The 21745-nt window shown below is 38.1% G+C and overlaps 1 protein-coding gene and 1 long non-coding RNA gene across 2 annotated transcripts in view; one reads left to right on the forward strand and one right to left on the reverse strand.

Moving 5' to 3' along the window:
* NDUFS1 (NADH:ubiquinone oxidoreductase core subunit S1) overlaps positions 1-825 on the forward strand; it is a 26535-nt gene extending 25710 nt beyond the window's left edge. Inside the window, exon 19 of the mRNA XM_016196698.2 lies at positions 93-825. Within this exon, the coding sequence (XP_016052184.1) occupies positions 93-184 (92 nt within the window). The 3' untranslated portion in view covers positions 185-825. The remainder of the gene's footprint in view (positions 1-92) is intronic.
* The window catches only part of LOC148092568 (uncharacterized), a 19082-nt gene extending 3229 nt beyond the window's left edge, over positions 1-15853 (reverse strand). The window contains exon 1 of the long non-coding RNA XR_015714913.1: positions 15669-15853. This is a non-coding gene — a long non-coding RNA (uncharacterized LOC148092568). The remainder of the gene's footprint in view (positions 1-15668) is intronic.
* Between the last annotated feature and the right edge of the window lie 5892 nt (positions 15854-21745).

A 21745-nucleotide genomic window follows, 5' to 3' on the forward strand; every position in this document is an offset into this window, starting at 1 on the left:
ATATAGCCTTTTTTTGTTGTTGTTCCTGAACATGTGAAAAAGTTTTACTATGTTTTTTTTTTCAAAATGCACTTTTTCTTAATATTTTTCAGATTCAATTAGCAGAGCCTCACAAACAATGGCCAAATGTGTTAAAGCTGTCACAGAGGGTGCCCAGGCAGTAGAGGAACCATCCATATGCTGAAGCATCTACTAGAAACCCAGTTTTGCTACAAATACTTAATGGACAATTATGTTGGAGTAATCTCTTAGAGGTTTATCTCTTTAAAAAATAATCTGAATGATGTAATATTTAAAGTTCTGTCATGCTTATTTGAAAACAATATTGCAGTCATCAAAGAGCTTCTAAGAATGTTTATTTATGTAAACATTAAATAGTTTAATAAACATGTATACAGGTACTTTTTCATGTAAAAGCGTTGATAGTCTTCATGACAAATACAAAGAAAGTCCTTAAAATAAGAATTTTTGTTTATAGATCATTTATGTTTGTAAATGAGTGAAATAAGCAGAGCTCCATTAGGACCCCCTTTTTTAAATTGCTAAAAAAAGATTTAAGCATTCTGTCAGGCTGGTACATAGAAAAAATATATAATCATATATTGTATGTATCTTGGAAGATTATATAATGACAGCTAATGACTGCTCAGCTTTTTCTATGTGCTAAGTACTCGGTTTTAATGTGTGATCTTGTTTTGTCCTTGCTCTGACCCGATGAGGTAGTATTATCTCATTTTACAGATGAAGAAACTGAAGCCCAGGGGTATTAGGTAGCTTGCCCGAGGCCACAGCAAAAAAGTCAGACTCAAGTCTAGTTCTCTCTGACTCCAGAATTTACTGTTCATAACTGCTACACATAATTCCCTGTCCATTAATACATACTCCGTAGGTTGTTACTTCTAAGAGTTAGTATTGAGGAACTTAATGTGTAACATATTTTCCTATATTCTCTTGAATCTGTTTATATAATGTCATGGTGGCTATATGACATTTTTCTTTGGATAATAGATTACACTCACAGACACCCTTGGAATGAGGGAGGTCTCAAGAGATACATAATCTAGGTCCTCATTGATGTTTCATATTCATTATATTAGCATCATGTATAGTATTAAGTCAAATAAATTATTCCAGGAATAGAAAACAAACTAATAGTTTTCATAGTTTTTAATTGTCAAACAAAAAGTAAAAATTTTACACTTAACCTAGGAGATAATCTAAACCTATATTAAATTTTTTTCAAAATCCATGCTCCATATCTTTTGGTTTTGTAATCTTTATTCCCCTCTGCTTTCCTGATGTAAACTCAATTCCATTGATTGTCAGGGGAAGTTATGACTAATATAACCTCCAGGTGGTATTTTTTTCAAGAAAAGCATTCCTTTACTAAGGCTCAAAGTAATTAAATAGCTTGTCAAGGTCAACCCAATCAATGAAATACTGCTACTACAGACCATCCACCAGGGTTGTGAAAATTAATTTATTATGCAGAATTCTGCTTATTTTGATGGAATTTTTACCAGTCATAGTAAGATTTACTGAGTCTGTTGGATTCTAATCCTTAAAACAGCAAAAACATGAAATGGTGCTGTCAGAAGAGGGAAAACTATATGCTGGTGATAGAAAGGGTAGATCTGTTGATGTGCATAAAAGTGGACAGGTGGATTCTTTTGCCAGCGTAAAACTTTGGCTAATATAAACCATCAGCCTTACTGCTGCCCAGAAAAATTACCCCACCACTATTCAAGCTCCCAAGGAGAGAGGACCTAAAGCAGCTTAGCAAACAAAGCAGTGGTAAGAGGGTTTTTTTAAATGTTAACATTGTCATTCATGACCACTGTTAAAATGTCACTCGCAGAGTCATTACAATCCCATTAATAAAGGCCTGGTGTGGCCTTGAAGATTACAGTTCATGCAGAAATTAATTCTATACATGAGTATGACGAACTATTTTTTTAGGACATTTTATAAGGCTAATACTATCTTAGCATGGCTAGACCTTATGTTTGTGATTGACTCAACTTATGGAAATAAGTAGACATGAAAAATATGAAGATCTGTTGGAACAAAAAGTTGTGTATATACATAAGTATCTTAACAATTGCATAGTATTCTAATTAGTTGGCTTATTTAATTTAGCCCAAGAGACAAAAATGTTAATGAGAAAACTGTGACTAGACTTAAGGTCTAGGTTTTAAGAGAATAAGGGTCTCAGAACCAAATACCCTTTGCAAAGTGTTTTCTTGTGGTTTTTTAACCACTGAAAAATTTTGAATATTAAAGATTGACTTACCTATGACCGATTTTCAAAACCTTAGACATCGTAATATTTTTTAAATAACTTAAACTGAAAGGCAATACATTGGTCTTGAAAAATATGGCAAATGCATAGTCTAGGACTGGTGATTAGTTCATAATATTTAATTTGAATTGTTATGTAAAGAGAGCATAAGATAAACAACTTTTTAATTTCCTTCGTAGAAGCATATAATTTTGGATCTGAAAAGGACTGTAGAAAAAAACCCTGGTATTACACATGCATTTTATAATTGTGAAAATGGAGGCCAGAGAGAGTAAGGGGCTAATTGGGGGCAGGTTTTGTGGTTTGAACCAGCTCTTCCGACTTCTCAAAGCCTTAAATTCAATCCTGACATTTATTAAACATTTGCAGAGTGTCTACTGTGTGTCAAGTATGATATTAAGTACTAGGACTACAAAGAAATGCAATTAAGTTTGTGCTTTCAAGAAACTAACTGTGTAATAAAAGGTATGTAAACATGAGTTACAGTAATGCCATAACTGTCTAACACAGGTCTGTATATAATACAGAGTTGGTCATGGCTGAACCGGACAAAATTTTTAAATGTCCTGATACTCAGTGTTAGTCATTATCTAGGGACACTCACATTCATACACTACAGTTCCCATCAAAATGTTAAATGTGCATTCTACTTCCCAGGAATTTTTCCTAACGATATACCAGCATGAATTTGCAAAGACATATGGGTAAGAATGTACATTAGCATCTTTTGCCAGATAAATAAAAAATGTAAATATCAATAGGGGACTGCTTAACATATTTTTAGTATAATCATGAAATGAAGTATGCAGATGTTTAAAAGAATGACCCAGATCTCTACATGGTGATATGGAACGAGCTCCATGATATATCAAGAACATTAAATATACAATAATATGTATCTCTGTCATCTATATCTATATATGTTTATGTGTATGTGAAGTTTCTCAGCAGATTAAAAAGACTAAATTTTGGATACCTCTGGGTTTTTCAACTAGTATGAGGAATAGCATAAAGAAAAGGATTTGCCCGGCTGGGCGTGCCTTAGCGGTTGAGCATCCGCCTAGGATCCAGGACATTAAGGTTTGATTCCTGGTCAGGGCACATGCCCCCGGGTTGCGGGCTCGATCCCCAGTAGGGGGCGTGCAGGAGGCAGCCGATTAATGACTCTCATTGATGTTTCTCTCTCCCTCTCCTCTCTCTGAAATCAATAAAGATATATTTTTTAAAAATTGAAGAGAGGATTTTACACCTGTATCAGTTGAACATTTGAAAGTGTTTACAACAAGAATATATTGCTTTCATAACTTTAAAAACATTGTTTAAATGAAGACCATGTAGCAAAACAAAACATGTAAGTTGGTGAAAACTGAAAAACAGGATACAAAATTGTGTGCATGCTATGCATGGTAGGCAGCCGCTAAGCCCCCCACCATGATCCCTGCCAGCCGGGATGCCACCCTTAATGTAATCCCTTCTCCTTGAGTGTAGGCTGGCCTTACTGATTTCATTTAGGGATGTCCCTGCTGAGATTAGGTTTTAAAAAGACTGTCGCTTCTGTCTTGGGCTCTCTCTGATTCTCCCTCTCAGATCACCACCTGCCACGTGAGAACACTTAGGCAACCTATGAAGAAAGGTCCCTGTGGTAAGGAAGAGCCCTATCAGCAACCATGTGAGTGTACTGAATCCTTTGATCCTTAATTGAGTTGAGATAACTGAAGCCTCAGCCAACAGTTTAACTGCAACCATATACATTTCTGAATTCCTTACACACAGAAACTGTAACATGATAAATGTTGGTTTTAGCCACTAAGTTTTGGGTTATTTTGTTATGCAATAATAGATAACTAGTATGTTGTAATTATAACCTAACAAAAGCATGTGACAGGGTGATCCACATCCAATGACTGATCCATGTGGAAGTATAAAGGCCATCTAGACCCAATGGAGGACAATTCTGAAGGGCTGTTTTAGCTCCTGAGCTCTCTCTGGGGTTGGCTGAGGCTATCATTGGGTCTGCATTGCAGACCAACTTCTCCCTCTGCCCAGTTCTGCTTTCTTCCCCTCCCTTTAGGTGCTGACCCCTGGGGAACTCCTTTATAAACATTCTGAACTCTAAACTCTGCTGAGTCTGCCACCTGGGTAATCTAATCTGTGACAGCCAACTGCAATGTCTAGGGATCCTAGGTTCTCTAGTTATCACCGTCTCAGCCAGCAAGAAGTGGGAGAGAGAGGAAGTGTACAACAAGCACTTAATGTTTTATTGACTTAACTTGGAAATTGCATCATTTCCACTCACATCCCATAGGCAAGACTTACAGCCACATTCCCCTGTAAGAGAGGACAGGAAATAAAGCCTCTAACTAGCCAGCGTCTAAGACACAGAGATTCTAAGAGGTGTTTTAGTTATCCTGCTGTGTAACAAACCACCCCAAAATTTAGTGGTTTAAAACAACCACCATTTTATTATGTTTATATGATTCCATGGGTCCAAAATACAGAAAGAGCACCACAGAAATATTTGGGGATGACTAATAGCTGAGGACTGGAGCAGTGATGGCTGGAAGACTCAGTCCCCAGATAGCATCTTCACTCAGGTTTGGCTCCTGGGCTGCAATGTTGGGAAGACAGGTTCAGATGGGATTATCTTCCAGAGCATCTACTTGTGGCCTATTCAGCATGACAGTTTCAGGACAGTTGTACTTACAGGGTAGTTTAGGGCTTTAAGAGCACGAACAGTACTAGAGACCAAGGAAGAAGCTAAAAGGCTTTCTATGACTTAACCTCAGAAGTTATATAGAGTAAGCATCACTTACTCTGTACTTTATTGGTCAAGCCAATCTCAGAGCCCACCCATATTCAAGAGGAGGGAACATACATCCCACCTTTTGATGGGAGAGGAGGGTTAAAGAATTAAAACTGATACAAGGATAGATATTGGGGGACAAGGAGTTCTGCCATAGGCCCTGTGATATGTACTGCAGTAAAGAAGAGGGAGATCCAGAGAAAAATAAAGAGACCATGTTAACTATAAAGTGAAGTTTCTGTAATATGCCAGTTAATCTATAACTGTTTTCTGGTTAACTTACCACATAACCCAATGCTATTGCTTTTGTATCCATATATACCATAGACTTGAGGCCTTGGCCAGGTAGCTCAGTTGGTTAGAACATTGTCCTGATACGCCTAGGTTGTCTGTTAGATTCCCACTTAGGGCACATACAAGAATTAACCAATGAACGCATAAATAAGTGGAACAACAAATTGATCTCTCTCCTTTTCTCTAAAATCAATTTTAAAAGGGTTGAAGCCCTTCCCTTTGTCTCAATTTCTTAAGCCATCTAAATATAGCTCAAGAACCTTGCCACAGATAACGGAAATGCCCTTTGTGGGTTTAAGGCTATTTATAGGAGGAAATTAGTCTGTGTTAGGTTGCTTATAGATCCTCCAGCTTAGGTTGCTATAGATGGGTAAGTACCAGGTCCAAATGAAGTAATCTTCCTCATGTAACATTTAGTATCACAGTTTGAGTACAAGAGTGGAGCCCAATGTCTTCTATTCCACTTCACAGGATTTACCATCATCTTCAGCAGGACAAGTAATTTCCCTGCCAGACATTGTACTATACATTATTCATATAAATTATTTTTCGTATTATAAGAATGTAGTAAGTCACAAGATCAAAGTAGGACAGGAACTGAACCTATTGAGATCTTAAACTCTTTGTGTTCCTAGAGATAGGGTGACCTTGGCCCATTGTTCTAGAACAGGAGCATCTACTTTGCTGCTGGGAAATCTTGGGATAACATTGGAAGTCTAAAAGGAGCAGTAAAGCATGACTAAATTTCATTAATTTTAATTTCCCCTGCCAAGAAGAATAAAGGCCAATTTTTTTTTGGCCTGTTTTTTTAAGACCAGAACGGACAAGATTTTTATCTGAGGTATAGTGTTGCAGATATAAAATGAAATGATAGAATATATGCCTCCATGTAGTTCCTAAAACCCAAACTTCAATTCCCATAAAGCACAAAGTGAGTATTTACTGTTTGTTCAGTAGCAGGAACCAAATAGCCACACCCCTTCATGGGATGGGCTTGTTTTGTACTTGCAAACCTGGAGGGAATGAGGAGGTGTATCCCTGGGCAGCAGCGTTCCCTTAGGGAAATTAGGATTATTCCCTAGAAACTCCTGTGTGTATCCACACTCTGACCTATGACCTCTCCTTGTTTATCCTACACCTGACTAGCCACCTGTGTGTGTCCATCTCTTTAAACCTTGTGTTCCATAGAGATGGGATGTATTCCTTACTTCTTTCACTCTGTATCTCTATGGTTTTCCTCCAATGTTCTTACCTGTCACTTTCCTTCCCCGTTCCCATTTATACCTAAGGTGCATTTTCAACAGGTTCAGATTTGTCAGTCATCTCATGTATTCTGCACCTTTCCTCCATTGTGACTTGGTATGTAAAATATATTGCCCTTTGATAAAACTGGAATGATTTTTATCCAAATCTAGGACATTAGGACAAATAACCTGAAAAGAAGTGGTTTTAGGAAAGTGTGGTAAATCTTTTGATTGCCAGAAAAGAGATACCTAATCATTTTTCATAATATTTTGGAGTCTTGAGAGTCCACATCTTATTCCACTGTGATCTTTTTCATTGGAATTGGTTCTTCTATTCATGTTTTGTGGTTTAATTCATTAAGTCCTTGTGCAAGAAAAGCAATTTTCTGAAGGAAAATGAAAAACGCCCTAAGGGGAGGGGCAGAAAACTTTATGCTAATCCAGCCACCAGATTATTAGGAGCTTCTGTGCTTCTAATATAGTGGTGACCTGTTACTACCCTTAATGCTTTACAATTAAGGCTGCAGGGCAAGGACTGTGCCTACTCTATTCTACTCCCTGGACAGTACCCAATGTCCTCTTAAGTTTGAACTTTCTGATGTTAACTCCAATTAGGCCTGATCCTCAAGATTGAGTAGAGCAAGCCAAATGCTCACCCCTGGGAATAACAGTTAATTTTTCTCAGGCATCAAGATACTGATTAGGGCACTGGGCAAGGAATTTTCCTAAATTGGCCCTGCTGCCCAGGAGGAGGTCATTCTTTTTCCCTTGTGAGCACCTCCCTCCCAGAGAGCAGGGCTGACTCACCCTCTGACTCAGCATGATCGCACACAATTACTGTCTCTGCTAGAGTTTCTGGTATAGTAAGGTATAGGTATGCACTTAGTGACCAAAAAGATGCCAGATCTCAATTTCCTATAGGGTCCATAATTCTTGCCCTGGTCCCTTTTCTCCCCTGAAGCCATCCACCAAACATACATCAAAAGTGTTAGCTACTCTTTTCTCTCCTTACAGTCCTCATTGCTCTAAAGCCTCTCACCTTCCTTCCCAAAAAACCCCAAAATGTTTTTCCACCAGAGCTCAAAAAACTTGTTTTTCAATATCTATATATACACCAAATTTAAATTTAGCCCCTCTCTAGCTAAGTGTTTTCTTGGGCATTGGAGGGTTACGTACATAGAGCTCTCTTTTTAAAATAGTTGCCTAGTATTCCATTGTGTGCCTCTACCAAAAATGTATCCCAGTCCCCCTTTAACATAATGATAATTAAAATATATGGAGCATGTACTATGGATTAGGCACTGTTCTAAATACTATCACAAGCCAATGAAGTAGACCCTGTTATTAACTCCACTTTACAGATGGGTAAACTAAAAGCACAGTGAGATAAATTTGTCCATAATCACACATCTAGTAAACTGTGGAGATGGGATTTGAATCCAGGCAATTCTTAACCACTATGCTATACTGCTCCCCTATTGATGGGATATTTAGGGCTTTCTCTAGAGTTTTGTTTTTTACTCTTACAGATGATGCAGAAATAAATATCTTGTACATAAATATTTGCATTCTTTTCTAAGTATATCTGTAAAGACCTTCCTTGAAATGACATTATGGGGTGAGAGATCAGCACATTTTTCTTGGAGCAGAAAAAGTTTTTCCAAATTTATCATGTTTTGAGGAGATAGCATTTTATCAGAGGCAACAAGCTATCCTTTTGATATGTTTAAAATTTTACTAGCAAAACTACTCGAAAGTCATCTTAGGCCTTTACCAGATGAAGTAATTATCCACGTGCCCTTTCCTCATGTCATCTCTGTTATTTGAGTAGTAGAGACAGGTAAACTGGAAGCAAAAGGGCCCTGGACTAGGCCTGGGTCGTGATAGTTTGGTGATTGACTTAAATGACTGGGGCTTTGATTTTTTTTTTTCCATTGGCAAAATGTGGTCATTATATACTATCTACTTCATCTACCACCAATGGCTTTATAGGCACAATTATGAACATACACAATTTATATGTATCATTAAGAACACCTATATGGCTGTGGCCAGTGTGGCTCAGTTGGTTGAGTGTCGTCCCAAGCACTGAAAGTCACTGGTTGGATTCCTGATCAGGGCACATACCCAGGTTTCAGGTTTGATCCTCGGTTGGGGTGTGTACGGGAAGCAACTGAACAATGCTTCTGCCTCTCCCTCTCTAAAATCAATAAAAACATTACAGGAAAAACAAAACAAAACACTTAATATGGAGGGATACCCATCCAGGGACTAGGGAAAGAACTATAGGCCCAATAGGAAATTGAGACCTGGTATCTTTTTGGTCACTAAATGCATACATGTGCTTTACTGCATCAGAACCTCTAGCAGAGACCATAATTTCTCAGCCACTTGCTGTGTGTGACCATTGGTATGTTTTTGTATACTTTCAGCAGGTAGGCTCACTATAATAAATATTTTATGAATAAATTAATGGACAAAGTTTTCAAGGCCACTCATTAATTTTAAAAGCTAAGACTACTGTTCTCTCTAAAAAAAGAAAATTGTTAGCACTGTCTTGCTCCTAAATAATAAATACCTGTATCTTTAGAACTATGTTCATAATACAGTTTAAAGGTCTTAAAATTTTGATCTCAGGCAAGCTAATAACCAAATCATCCAGAGCAAAGAGTCTAAGGTTATCTAGTTTGTCAAATGTTGAGTAACTGCCTCCCTATAAATTTGGAAAATACAGAAATGTATAAAATAATCCATTTATTGTCTAGAAACCCTTTCTTAATGCTATACAGGAGTTGCCAAAAGTAGGTTTACAGTTGTTCATATGGAAAAAAGCATGCAGGTTATGATTATTATAATAGCTTTATTAACTCTGTGTTTCATGTACTCACAACTGTAAACCTACTCTTGCCAAACCCTGTACAATTTATTCGTCCTTCAGGACACTATCTCCTATTTCTTTAAAGTTATTGATAACCTTATATATGAAAATCACTTCTAAGCGATGAACAATTCAGTAGAAATCAGTCACATGTAGTCATATGTATGCTGACAAAACTTACTTTCAAATTATAAACTTATTTTGAATATACTTTAGATTATGTGTATTTTATTGGACTACATAAATCACATTTCACACATTTCATCTTCTATTTTATTCCCCAACTTTCAATTATGTTGAATAATGTTCCCTCTTGTTGAGTGTATCCATATTTCAGACTTGTACAAATGTGGATATAAATTGAAATCATTTTTCCTCTTTCTAAGTTATCTAGATTTATATATTTTTAAACTAAGTTGAGAAATATCTGTGAACTGCAACATAAAAATAAGTTAGACTTGGGTATCCTAGAATAGAAAAAGTTACTCATTTCTATGAGTGAAACATGCAAGTACTCAAATGTAGAAATAAAGCAAACATAAAAAACATTCTTTTGTGATTAGTTATGAATAAAAAAATACATATGTATATACATATTTTTTAGGGAAAACCTATCACTTTATTGTGAATCTTCAAAAGCATCCGAACTTCGGTAAAACCACCTCACCCCTAATCCCCATGAATAAAATATATTTTTAAGAATCTGGCAGCATAAATTTATTTACCCAAGAGTTTCCTTCCAAGAACTGCAAAAAATAATACTGTTTGGGCTGCTATAACAAAATGCCACAGACTGGTGGCTTATAATAACAGCAGACATTTAAATATTTTTCAGTTTTGGAGGCTGGAAGTTCAAGACCGTGGCTCTAGCATAGTCTGGTTCTGATGAGGGCCCTCTTCTGGATCATAGACGGCCATCTCTTGCTGTGTTTTCACCTGGTGGAAGGGACTAGGCGGCTCTGCAGGATCTCTTTCATAAAAACACTAATCCCATTCATGACAGCTCCACCTTCATGATTTAAGCACCTCCCAAAGGCCCACTCCTGATACAATCACATTGGACATTAGGACTTCAACATGAATTTTGACAGGACACAAACATTCAAGTCAGCAAATACCAATTACAGAAAGTAATGGGCCATGGCAAAACAGATACTAGTAATAACTGAGCCTTGTTCTGAATAATTATGTCAGGAGCTACATTCTCCCTGAGTCGTGCCATCAAGCTAAAGAGATGATTTCAGCAAAAGCAATGGTGAACCTGAGTCTGCAATGTCTTGGGCTCTAGTTATTGTACGTGCACTGAAAAGGATGTTGAGCCTTGGCCAGTGTGGCTCAGTTGGTTGGGCTTCGTCCTGTGCACTGAAAGGTTGTGTTTGATTTCCTGTCAGGGGACATACCTAGGCTTTGGGTTGGATCCCCTGTTGGGGTGCATACGGGAGGCGACCAATGGATGTTTCTCTCTCACATCAGTGTTTCTCATTCTCTCCCTTCCTCTCTCTAAAAAAAAAAAAAAAAAAAAAAAATCAATTTGGAGCATTTATTATATCCAACACCATTTACTGGGTGTCAACACTATGTGATGTACACATGATTTGTGTGTTACGGGAGAACGCTCTGGAATCAGTTCCCAGACTTAAATCTTGGCTCTACCACTTACCAGCTATGTCATCTTTATTACTGTTAGCTATTGAAATGGGGCTGATGATGATAACACCTGCCTCATAGAGTAAATAATTTAATTTGTGTAAAGCACTGGGCAGGTGTAGCAAGTGCTTAATAAGTGTTAGTTGTTGTTGATATTTCATCCTTAAAAAAAAAGAATGAAAATATACACTTAGAAGCCCATTATTTAATATGCAACCAATCTATAGGTTAGTACTAGAATAGAAAGCATTAAATAGCTTTTACATATAATACTTTACATCAAAATTTTGTTTCTAGTTAGTTAAAAGTAATAAGAATGGGGAAACCTTGGTTTTAGAAACAACCTCCCAGACAGGAAATAAGTATATAAGTATTAGATACTTGAATAACTTCCTGAAATTAACCTACTAAAAGCAATATCCCAATACAGTATTTTGAATCAGGGCTTATTACATCTTACTGGTCATCACCAATGTCTATTGCAGTGTCTTGTGCAGTCAGACATTCAATAAACATTTGCTCAATAAATAAATAAAAAGTGAGTGCACAGTTATAGCCAAGAGAAAGAACATTTAAATTATTATTATTTGGCTCTAGCAATATAATTCCCAATCAGCAAGGTACACACAGGTTATATAAATGAGCTGTCTGGACAGCAGAGTAATGCATCATGGGAAATTATAATCCCTGCTTTTACAACTGGGCATGATCCTGTAAAATTGGTGCTGCTGGTGACAGACAAATGGAGGACAAGGACAGACAGATGGATCAGCAGAAGTTCTTCACTGCTCCTGGAGGACAGTCGGAATCCGTGTTCTACCAATGCAGGATTAATGACATTTACTTTTATGAAGGGTTTAGACAAATGTGCAAATAGACTGCAATTTTTTAAAAAGTGACTTGCTGGGCTAAGAAGAAAAAGTAAAAAGGGACCCATCATTAAAGGAATATTTCCTTTTGGTCTGACTTATGTGGAGTGATTGTCTTATTAGTCCAAATATATTCACATCATAGGTAGAATAATGGCTCCCATATATGTCCAAGTCCTAACCCCTTGGACCTGTGAATATGTCACTTCACATGGCAAAAGGATTTTGTAGATACAATTAAGTTAATGATCTTGAGATAAGGAGATTATTCTGGATTACCTGTGTGGCTCAACGTAATCAGAAGGATCCTAGTGAGAGTGGGGCAGGACAAGAGTCAGAGATTAGCTACTCACTTTAAAGAGAGTGGGAAGGGATCATGAGTGAAAAAAGCAGGTAGCTTCTAAAAGCTGGAAAAGACCAGGAAACAGTATCCCCGGGAGCCTCTAGTAGGAAAGCAGCCCTGCTGACACCTTAATTTCAGCCCACCAAAACCCTTCTCAGACTTATCTGCAGAACTGTAAGGTAATAAATTTGTGTTGTTGTAAGGCGCTAAATTTGTGGCATTTTGTTAGGACAGCAAGAGGAAACTATACATTCATTAATCTGTACCTAACCTATAGACACACTAATTTGTAGCCAATACAAACTGAAATTTACTTCTAGTTCTCTTGGATTAAAACCAGAGTTATCCTTGGAAAAGTGATTTATTTTGGGGTTGGGGCAGGAAAAAACACAAATGAATTTAGAGCATCTTACGATGTCAGAAAGTTAAGAAGTGCTCAAAAAGGATGGACATCATGAAAAGCACAGAAGCTAACTTGAAAGCGCTCCCACTGGCTAACGCTGGAATAACTGGAATGAAATAATGATAGTATTGAATTATAACTCCCCAAATAAAATATATATCCATGAGTCTGCAATGAATTAAATAATCAAACAATAAATAAATGGAGAATGGACAGTTCCATTGATGAATGTTAAAATTAGTACAGGAAAGTTTGAGGAGAAATAGAACATTTGCATAGTTCAAAGTATCTCCCACATATATATACATATATATTGCTTTCTGTTTGTTTTTTAGAGAGAGGAAGGAAGAGGGAGAGAGAGAGGAGGAATCGACAGGTTGCCTCCTCCATACACCCCAACAGGGGATCAAACCCACAACCTGGGTATGTCTTAAGTGGGAATTGAATCCACCTTTTGGTGAACAGGATAGTGCTCAAACCAACTGAGCCACACTGGCCAGGGATCTCCCCTAATATATTTTAAAATTATAAATGGAAAAACACAACTTTACAGTGGGTAAACCCAGAAGACACCAGCTTAATCAAGGTTAATATCACTAGCGTGGTAGGCAGAATTCTACGGTAACTGCTTCCTCCCCCCTTCCCAGCTTTGGTCTCTATGCCTCACACAATCACCCAGTGAGCATGATGGATTTCAATCCTGGGATTCGGTTACATTAGGTGACACAGTTGACTTGAAGGAAGAGAGAGAATTGGTTTGGGCCCGACCTAATCATATGAGCCTTTTAATATCTGGGTCTAGAAGTCAGAGATTAAAAGCGCGAGAGGGATTATACAGGAGGGAAACTCTCCTGCTGGCCTTGGAGATGCAGGGCCACACGGCAAGACCCTGAGAGCGGCCTCTAGGCACTAAGAGGGATTCCCCAGCTGCCAGCCAGCAAGAGAGCTGTTTGGTCTTATAACCAAGACACTGAATTCGGCCAACAGCCTGAATGAGCTGGGGAGAGGAGGGCCAGATAAGGAACAGCCCAGCCGACACCCCGATTTCAGCCTTCCGAGACCCTGAGCGGACCACCCACCCATACTTTGCCTGGACGTCTCACCTCCAAAAACTGTGAGATAGTAAGAGGGGAGTTATGGTGCTGGGTCTGTGGCGGCTTGTTAGGGCAGCCGCAGAAAACTACTCAGCTCCTCATGACACCTCCACATCACGTCCTCCCTGATAAGATGCTCTGAAAAGGACACATCACACGGGTCTGACATTTTCTTGCCAAAAATACAGTACCTCATCTAATCATGAGAAAACATCAGCCAAATCTGAATTGGGAGACAGTCTATAAAATAACTGAACAATACTCCTCTGAAGGGTTGAGGTCAGAAAAGACAAAAAAGACAGTGTCTGGAGCAGAAAAAGGGCATTGCTGGTAAACTGGTGAAATTTGAGCCTGTAAGTTTAGTTAGCAAGAACAAAAATTACAACAAAACACAGCTACTATAGTTACTTCTCTCTAAAACTGGGCTAGTAATCTTAAGCAATTCACTTGCTAGAACTTGTTTTTCCAATTGTTAGGTAACATGAAAAGTATGTAACGTGTTTTAAGATTCTTAGCTGAAATAGTAACAGTTATGCTGCTTACTGTTTGTCTTTAATAATTCCAATTTTATTTTAAGATAGCTTAATTTTGGGAGAGTTGGAGTATTTTGAGTTGGAGTATTTTGATGCAATAGTATAAATTAATGAAAACAAATATTATTGATGGATGCAACCCAAAAATGAAAATTTGGACAATTTAGGCATTTTGTGGTGCTGCTTTGATGTTTGCTTTTTTTTTTTTTTAATCCTCACTCGAGGATGTGTTTTTATTGATTTTTAGAGAGAAAGGAAGGAAGAAAGAGAGAGAAACATCAATGAGAGAAACATGGATCAGTTGCCTTTGGTTTGCTCCCTGACCAGGGATCGAACCCGCAACGTTTTGGTGTATGGGACGACACTCCAACCAACTGAGCCACCCAGTCAGAGCTGATGTTTGCTTTTTTACTTTTATTTCAAATTAAGCAGTTAGCATGTAAAACTATAAAGACACAAAAGTCTTTCAACAGCTTCAAAGAATAAACATTTCAGAAGTTTTCTGAACTGGTCAAGATAGAAGCAAAAAAGAACTCAGCAACACACTATTTGAACAGTTTGATTCAGACAAGACAGAAACTCCCTTCCAATAAGAAAAAAAAAGACAAATGGCCTGCCTGGAGTATTTACATGAGCTAAGAATGGTATCATGAGTCTCTTTCACTATAATTTTTTTCCTTAGCTTCATTTCAGAGAAATAGACACACACTGTAGCGATTGAATAGTAATTTATCGCATCATCAGTGGTTACTGTGTGAAGTACTCTGACTTTGCTGCTCATACACTTGGTAACAATTCCCTCCTTCCACATAGAGAAACTCAGCGCTTGCCATCTAGCTCAGGGCTGGCTTAACGGCCTCCTCTGAGGTTAATGTTAACATCGTTCTGGACAAAGCAACAGGAAGCATCTGTGTATCTTACCACAAACTGAGATGGCCCATTCTTTCCCCATCTGAAGTATAAATTCTGTTGGTATTAAATTACTTAATTGCTCTTGCTTTATACATTTAAAACATTTAAATATATAAAACATCATGGTAGTAATCTCTGAGAAAACTGAACTGATTGATGACTGCATAAATACTTACTTAGTTCTTCCTAGTTGGTCAATATTGATTTTTCTCCCCTCTATAATTTAAAAGAAACTTGTACTATGAAAGCTATTCTTGCAAATCTTTTGTTCTTCTCTTCTAGAACCATCTGTGGTGACAGCAAAACTCAGGGAACAATGTTAGTCAATTAACAACTGCCAAGTTACCTTGATTGAGGAGCAGATGGTATAATCGATCATGTCCTACAAAATGGGGGGAATGCCCGGCCGGGCGTGGCTCAGCGGTTGAGCGTCGACCTAGGATCCAGGTGATCGGGGTTCGATTCCCGGTCAGGGCACATGCCCGGTTGTGGGCTTGATCGATGACTCTCTCCTCATTGGTGTTTCAATCTCTCTCTCCCTCACCTTTCCTCTCTCTGAAATCAGTAAAGATATATTTAAAAAAAAAGGGGGGGGAGGAATAATTAAATAGTAGATGATCCTTTTAGAATAATTAAATAGCAGAAGATCCTTTCTGCTTAAGTACAAATAGTGGTCCTTTATTGCTATTATATCTGTGTGAACTTTTTGGCTTGGCTTTCAAAGTCCTCTTAATTGGGCCCTGCCCTACACCCTACTTCCTTATTTTCTACCATTTCTCAGCACACAACTCCTGTTGTACTGCAGAGGAGACATTCTCACTCCTCCTTTATCTTATGTTATATCCTCTGCCCACATAAATAAAAATCCTCCCTATTTAGATTCAATAAACACTGGTATAGTATCTTCTATGTGCTAGGATTGTGCTAGAGTTTTTCATGCATTTTCTTGAATCTACACAAGCACTCTCATCAGTTTTTAGAAGCAAAAGAGACTCGGTTCTGAGAGCAACCCACAATCACTCAGTTCCCAAGTTGGGGCCTTGATCTCCTCCAACCCAAAGCAACCTTCTCTCCTCACTCTGCCCCTTCCGTTCCCTACTATGGTCCCTTGCTTGTTCTCCAAGGGCTTCCAGATGTTATTTATCTTTGCAACTAGGTGGTAAGCTCCCTGCACACAACTCTGTATTATATTTTCTTTTACTTCCCCACCCCATAGAGCCTAACTCAGTACTGTGCCCAGGGAGCACTCAAGAAATACTTCACTAACTGAGACAACAAGGCTAACCACTTTGGGCTGAGTCTCCTATTTTCAACTGTTAGCAGAGTGAAGCTTTGCAACATAATTCTGTCTTTGAATTAAGTTCTATATGGTGAGAACTTGCTGTGTGAAAAAAAATACTTTCTTTTAGTCTTAAATACCTCACTTGGGATTCAAGTTATCTTTGCTTACAGGTCAATTTAATTAATGTTCAGCTAATCTACTTCCTTCATTGACTTTAATCACAACCCTGTTCATTTTATTTTTCCAAGCAGAGAATCCCTAGCATTTCCTGTTTTCTTTCATTCTTTTGATCACACCGACAAGCTGTATTTTGATGAGATAACCTATCCAGTGTCATATGTTCTCATCGGCCAGCAAGTTTCCCATAGACATGCTTAGCTTGGCCAGCAGTTGAAAAAAAAGAAACAATTTTAAGCCAAGTGGTCTCAAGTTCCTCTCAGGCCCCATCATTTTTATAGGCTTCAACCCCAACCGGGACAGTTCAGACTTTATCTTATGTCTACACTGGAAAGCCAATGAGGACAGGGACTGTCTGTCTTATTTACTACCTAACCACTGCAGGATGCTACAAACTGCAGCCTTATAACATATAGCATAGCTCTCCAAACCTTTTGCCCCAACCCACTGTATAAATATACACACACACATATGGAACTGAAAAGAACTGTTTCGTGAAATAATACTTTGACCACAATGACTTTGGATATTTTCTATTTTATGTCATTCTATTCTTTTAAATGTTTTATTTATTGATTGACTAGAGAGAGAGAGAGAGAGAGAGAAACAGTGATGTGTTGTTCCACTTATCTATACATTCATTGGTTGATTCTTATATGTGCCCAGACTGGGGATCGGACCCACAACCTTGGTGGTCAGGATGATGCTCCAACCAACTGAACTACCTGGCCAGGGTCCTATTCTTTTTGGTAGGTCATAAGCTGCTGAAATGATTTAAGTTCCCTGTTTCGAATACACTGTGCCACAGAGTTCAGGTGAGGTCTCTTGCCACTATTACCTAGTACCCTGAATAAGAAGACTCCCGTAATCACTTTCTGTCAGAGCCCAGTGCTAGGGAAATGCCTAGCAGTTTGGCACATAGCTGAGTGAAAAAAATGCTTGTGGTTTTGTGTTGGCTGAGCCTGTACTTACTGTGAAAACATACAGTTCAGTTGTATTTATACAAGTTAAACTTTCAGGTACTCAAGAGCATTAATAACTTTAATCAACAAGAGAAATCGCACATAAATCATGCGAGAAAATAGTAAATAGGTAAGCAGGGTTCTAATTAATTTGACGTGTGCTTCAATACTTTAGAAATTGATCCTAGAGCAAGGTCCCTTTTCAGTTTTCTAATTAAAGCCTTATTTTGATCCCAAGCACTTTCTATGAATTCAGTGAAGAGGAAAGAAATAGAAATTGACAGTAATAGAGTGGCTGTTATATATCAGATATATACTACATATGGTCCTATAAATCATCTTATTCAAACAATTGTGTTAAGAATGAGGGCACTGAGGCTTGAGAGGGCGAGGGAACTTGCCCCAGTTTGTACAGCTAGTAGATAAATATTAGCTCTGGGATTCACACATGGTTTCCTAATCTAAACCCCACACTTTGCCTACTCCATGACACTGCATGTGCATTTTAAAACAATAGTGCCTGCCCTATAATGTTTTCTATGTTATAATGCTATGTTAGTTGGAAATATTACACGTCAAACATCTATTATTCCCTTTGTGGGATGACTCTTTCTGGAGATATTTCATAATCCTTTATAGGCCTCATTGTCAGAAAAGTCTTTCTTCTTCAATACCGCATGTTGAAATTTAAATTCATTTCCTTCTTTAGAATGGCTAATGAAAGAGACAATAACTAGTTGGAATGTTATCCTATTGTGTATTCTGTATACATTCTTCCTGTACCTCCACTTTATATTTTGAGACCGTGATTTGAGTCTGAAGGACACTGAATCTCATCTAAACTTAAAATTCTTTGTTGTAGACCTTCAATGATCTGGGTATTTAAAAATATCTGGGGGAAAAAATCAGCGGACTGTTTTTGTTTTAACAAAGATATTTGGTATGCCATAATCACAGTCTTCTTTCACTTTTTTCTATGTTGAATTCAATTTGTGACTAGTGCTAAGTCCACTGTCTTGCTACTGTTTAAAAACAAAACAAAACAAAACAAAACAATACTCCCTGACCTTGAGCCGCACTGCCTGTAAGGTGTTTATTGGCAAGCAACCAAAGAGAGCAGCTGAGCTTAACATAGCCCTTACGTGCTGGAGACCCTGCCTTGTGCCTTGCACGCCCTATGCTGTTTAATCCACACAATACAATGAGGTAGGTACTATTATTAGCCCTGCTTTTACAGATGAGGAAACTAAGAAGTTAAATAGCTTGCCCAGGGTCACAGTTCCAAGACAAATGGTGGAGCTAAATTTCTAAGCCAGACGGCCTTGACTGGAGATTGAGCTCCTAACCACTATGCCCCTCTTGCATAAGAGGAACACAGGTAAGGATCCTCCCTGCCTCCCCAAAACAAGGTATTAAAAGTAAGAATAAGGTCACTGCAGAATCAGATTGGCACCAGAAGGGACCCGGTTTTGAGCAAGGAATGAAAGCTGGGTGGGATTTCACTGGCAGAGCTGAGAACGAGGCCATCAAGACAAGAATGGCCATGGCTTGCCGAGTGGGGAAAGAAAGCATCAGCCTAATGGGTGAGGTTGGGTAATTTTTAATAGAATCTTTTCTACTTCGGTCCCCTCCTTTCTCCCTGGTTTTCCTTAAGAATAAAACAAAACACAAATATCTACTGTAACATAATACAGCACTCAGATATGCACAAAATGGTAACACCAATGTATACAATTAAGATAAATAATGTACTTTTTAGTTACTGACTGAGGTATTTTTTTATTATTATTCCTGGTGCATTATAACTGGCCTCACCATTATATCTGATAATCTCCCTTTACCTGAAATTAAATCAAGCTTTTTGAATTGTGTTAATAGTTGCTTTTTATTTTAATTGAATGAGAGGATTCCCCCCCCCTTTCCTCCAACTTTACTATTGAATTCTGTAACAAATATATGGCAAATATGTTACAGTACAGGAACTGCAACTTATTAATGGGATGTGTTCCAGATGGCACTGTAAATTAGTTGTTTGGAACCTGGAATTTATTTTCCCATGGAAATAGTGGTTAAATTCCCAACGGGCCCATAAAAGCTTGCTTAACCAGGAATGTGACAGAAATGAACACTGTCACCTTTGTGTTGAACTCTGCCTATTATTCTGAGGACTCTGTGGATTTCTCTTCTTTCTACAATGTTTTAGCTAACCGCCTCTTCTGGGACACAGTTTTTTCATTGTAAGTTATAGAAAAAGTTATCACTTATAATTCTACCCAAATCCAATCTTTAATACTGCTTTAGGGTGTTTCTTTTCACTAATCATTACTTAAAACATCACTTCAGTTGGAAAGTTGTTTTCTTTAGCCTAAAGTCAGGAGTCAGTAGAGTGGCTGAGGAATGCTTATAGCCTAGGCTATGACATCATGTTCTCTGCCTGTACCATGATGAGAAGGCAGTGAAATGGCACCAGGGACGTGTCTTGCCCCTGCTGCCGCCAGTGACCATCTGGCTCCTGGAGGATATCTTTTGGCCCCGTCTGGAGATTAAAAAAAAAACAACTTTCCTGCTTTCTGATTTGGCATCAGGTAGTATAGTTCCTAGGTCTCAGTGCCCTGCATTAGGTGTTAGAACTTGGGAGATTACCAGATCATGTATGTTTTGACTATAGTTGAATCTATAATACAGAAATTTCACACTTAAATAATCTAAAGCTATGATGTGGAAGTCTGCCAAATACAACGCTTGTCTCAGAAACATTTCCTTGCAGGGCACAATAACCACAATAAAACCAAAATCTTTGTTTTAAATAGAAACATTACCAACAGATGTTTCCAAAACAGAAATGCTTAAAGTGAAAAAAAATTGTGTGGTTTTAAAAACTTTAGCCTCTGTACACACTTCACTTCTACCTTTTCACCTCAACTGGGAGTCTTTACAACTAGCTAGGGACTTTTAGTATGACTTTAGAGTCTGCCTTTAGAAATGTTAGGAAAAGCATTTGTATAACTAGGGAAGGTTTATATTCACAACCCTAGTCCTCTAAAAAACAAACGACCCCCTCACTAAATTTGTATAACCATGTCTGCTGTCATTGTCTTTTCAAACATTTGGTGATTCTGTCAGCAAACATTTGCCATAAAGGCAGTGCATTTCAATTGAAAAATGTATTTTTTTGCATCCTTCAAAATAATGGATAGACTTAGGTACTTGACTTCACAATGGTGAAATAAGCCACTGTCTGCCACTAGTGAAGGGAGAGGGCTCGAACTGCTGGGTGCTCAAAGTTTGTTTTTGACAAAGAATATATGGCAGGAATCTAGGATTTCCACATATAGAGCACAGAGCTGTGTGGTAGGCAACTTGGCAAATCTAGAGCAGGAGGGCAATTTGGAATCTTACTGGAAAGCTTTAGGGCCAAGTAGGTCTACACTCCTTGAAAGTAAAGACAGTTATCCCAACTGTATTTACTTTTTTTCATTTTACTTTAATCTATTTATTGATTTTAGAGAGAGAAATAATGATGTGAGAGAGAAAGACTGATCAGCTGCCTCCTGCACACGCCCCTACCAGGGATTGAATGCACAGCCTGGGTACCCTGATTGGGGATCAAACCCACCAATCTTTGGTGTACCGGATGACGCTCCAACCAACTGAGACACACCGGCCAGGGCCCAACTGTACTTAAAAGGAGAAAGAGAAAGGAGGAGAAAAAGAAAAGAAAAATAATACTCTTGGGGGAATTAAATGAGAGCACAAGCATAAAAGTGCCCACAGAGGTTACCAAGATGCATTAGCTGCTCAATAATGTTAGCCAGATTTGAGTACTGGGAATTTCACTGGGCAAATGTAGGATTATGTAAGCTTAATTATGTCAGTAGTTTTGTTAGCACCTGCAGCTTCTAGGAATTATAGAGACATAGCACATGAAATAAGTTCGGTTACCAACTGAAGTAAACACTGACCAATCAAAGTCACCAATATAGCAAATAAAGTGGGATTTCT

Source organism: Miniopterus natalensis, chromosome 8, assembly GCF_054644295.1.
Source record: "Miniopterus natalensis isolate mMinNat1 chromosome 8, mMinNat1.hap1, whole genome shotgun sequence".
NCBI lineage: Eukaryota > Metazoa > Chordata > Mammalia > Chiroptera > Miniopteridae > Miniopterus > Miniopterus natalensis.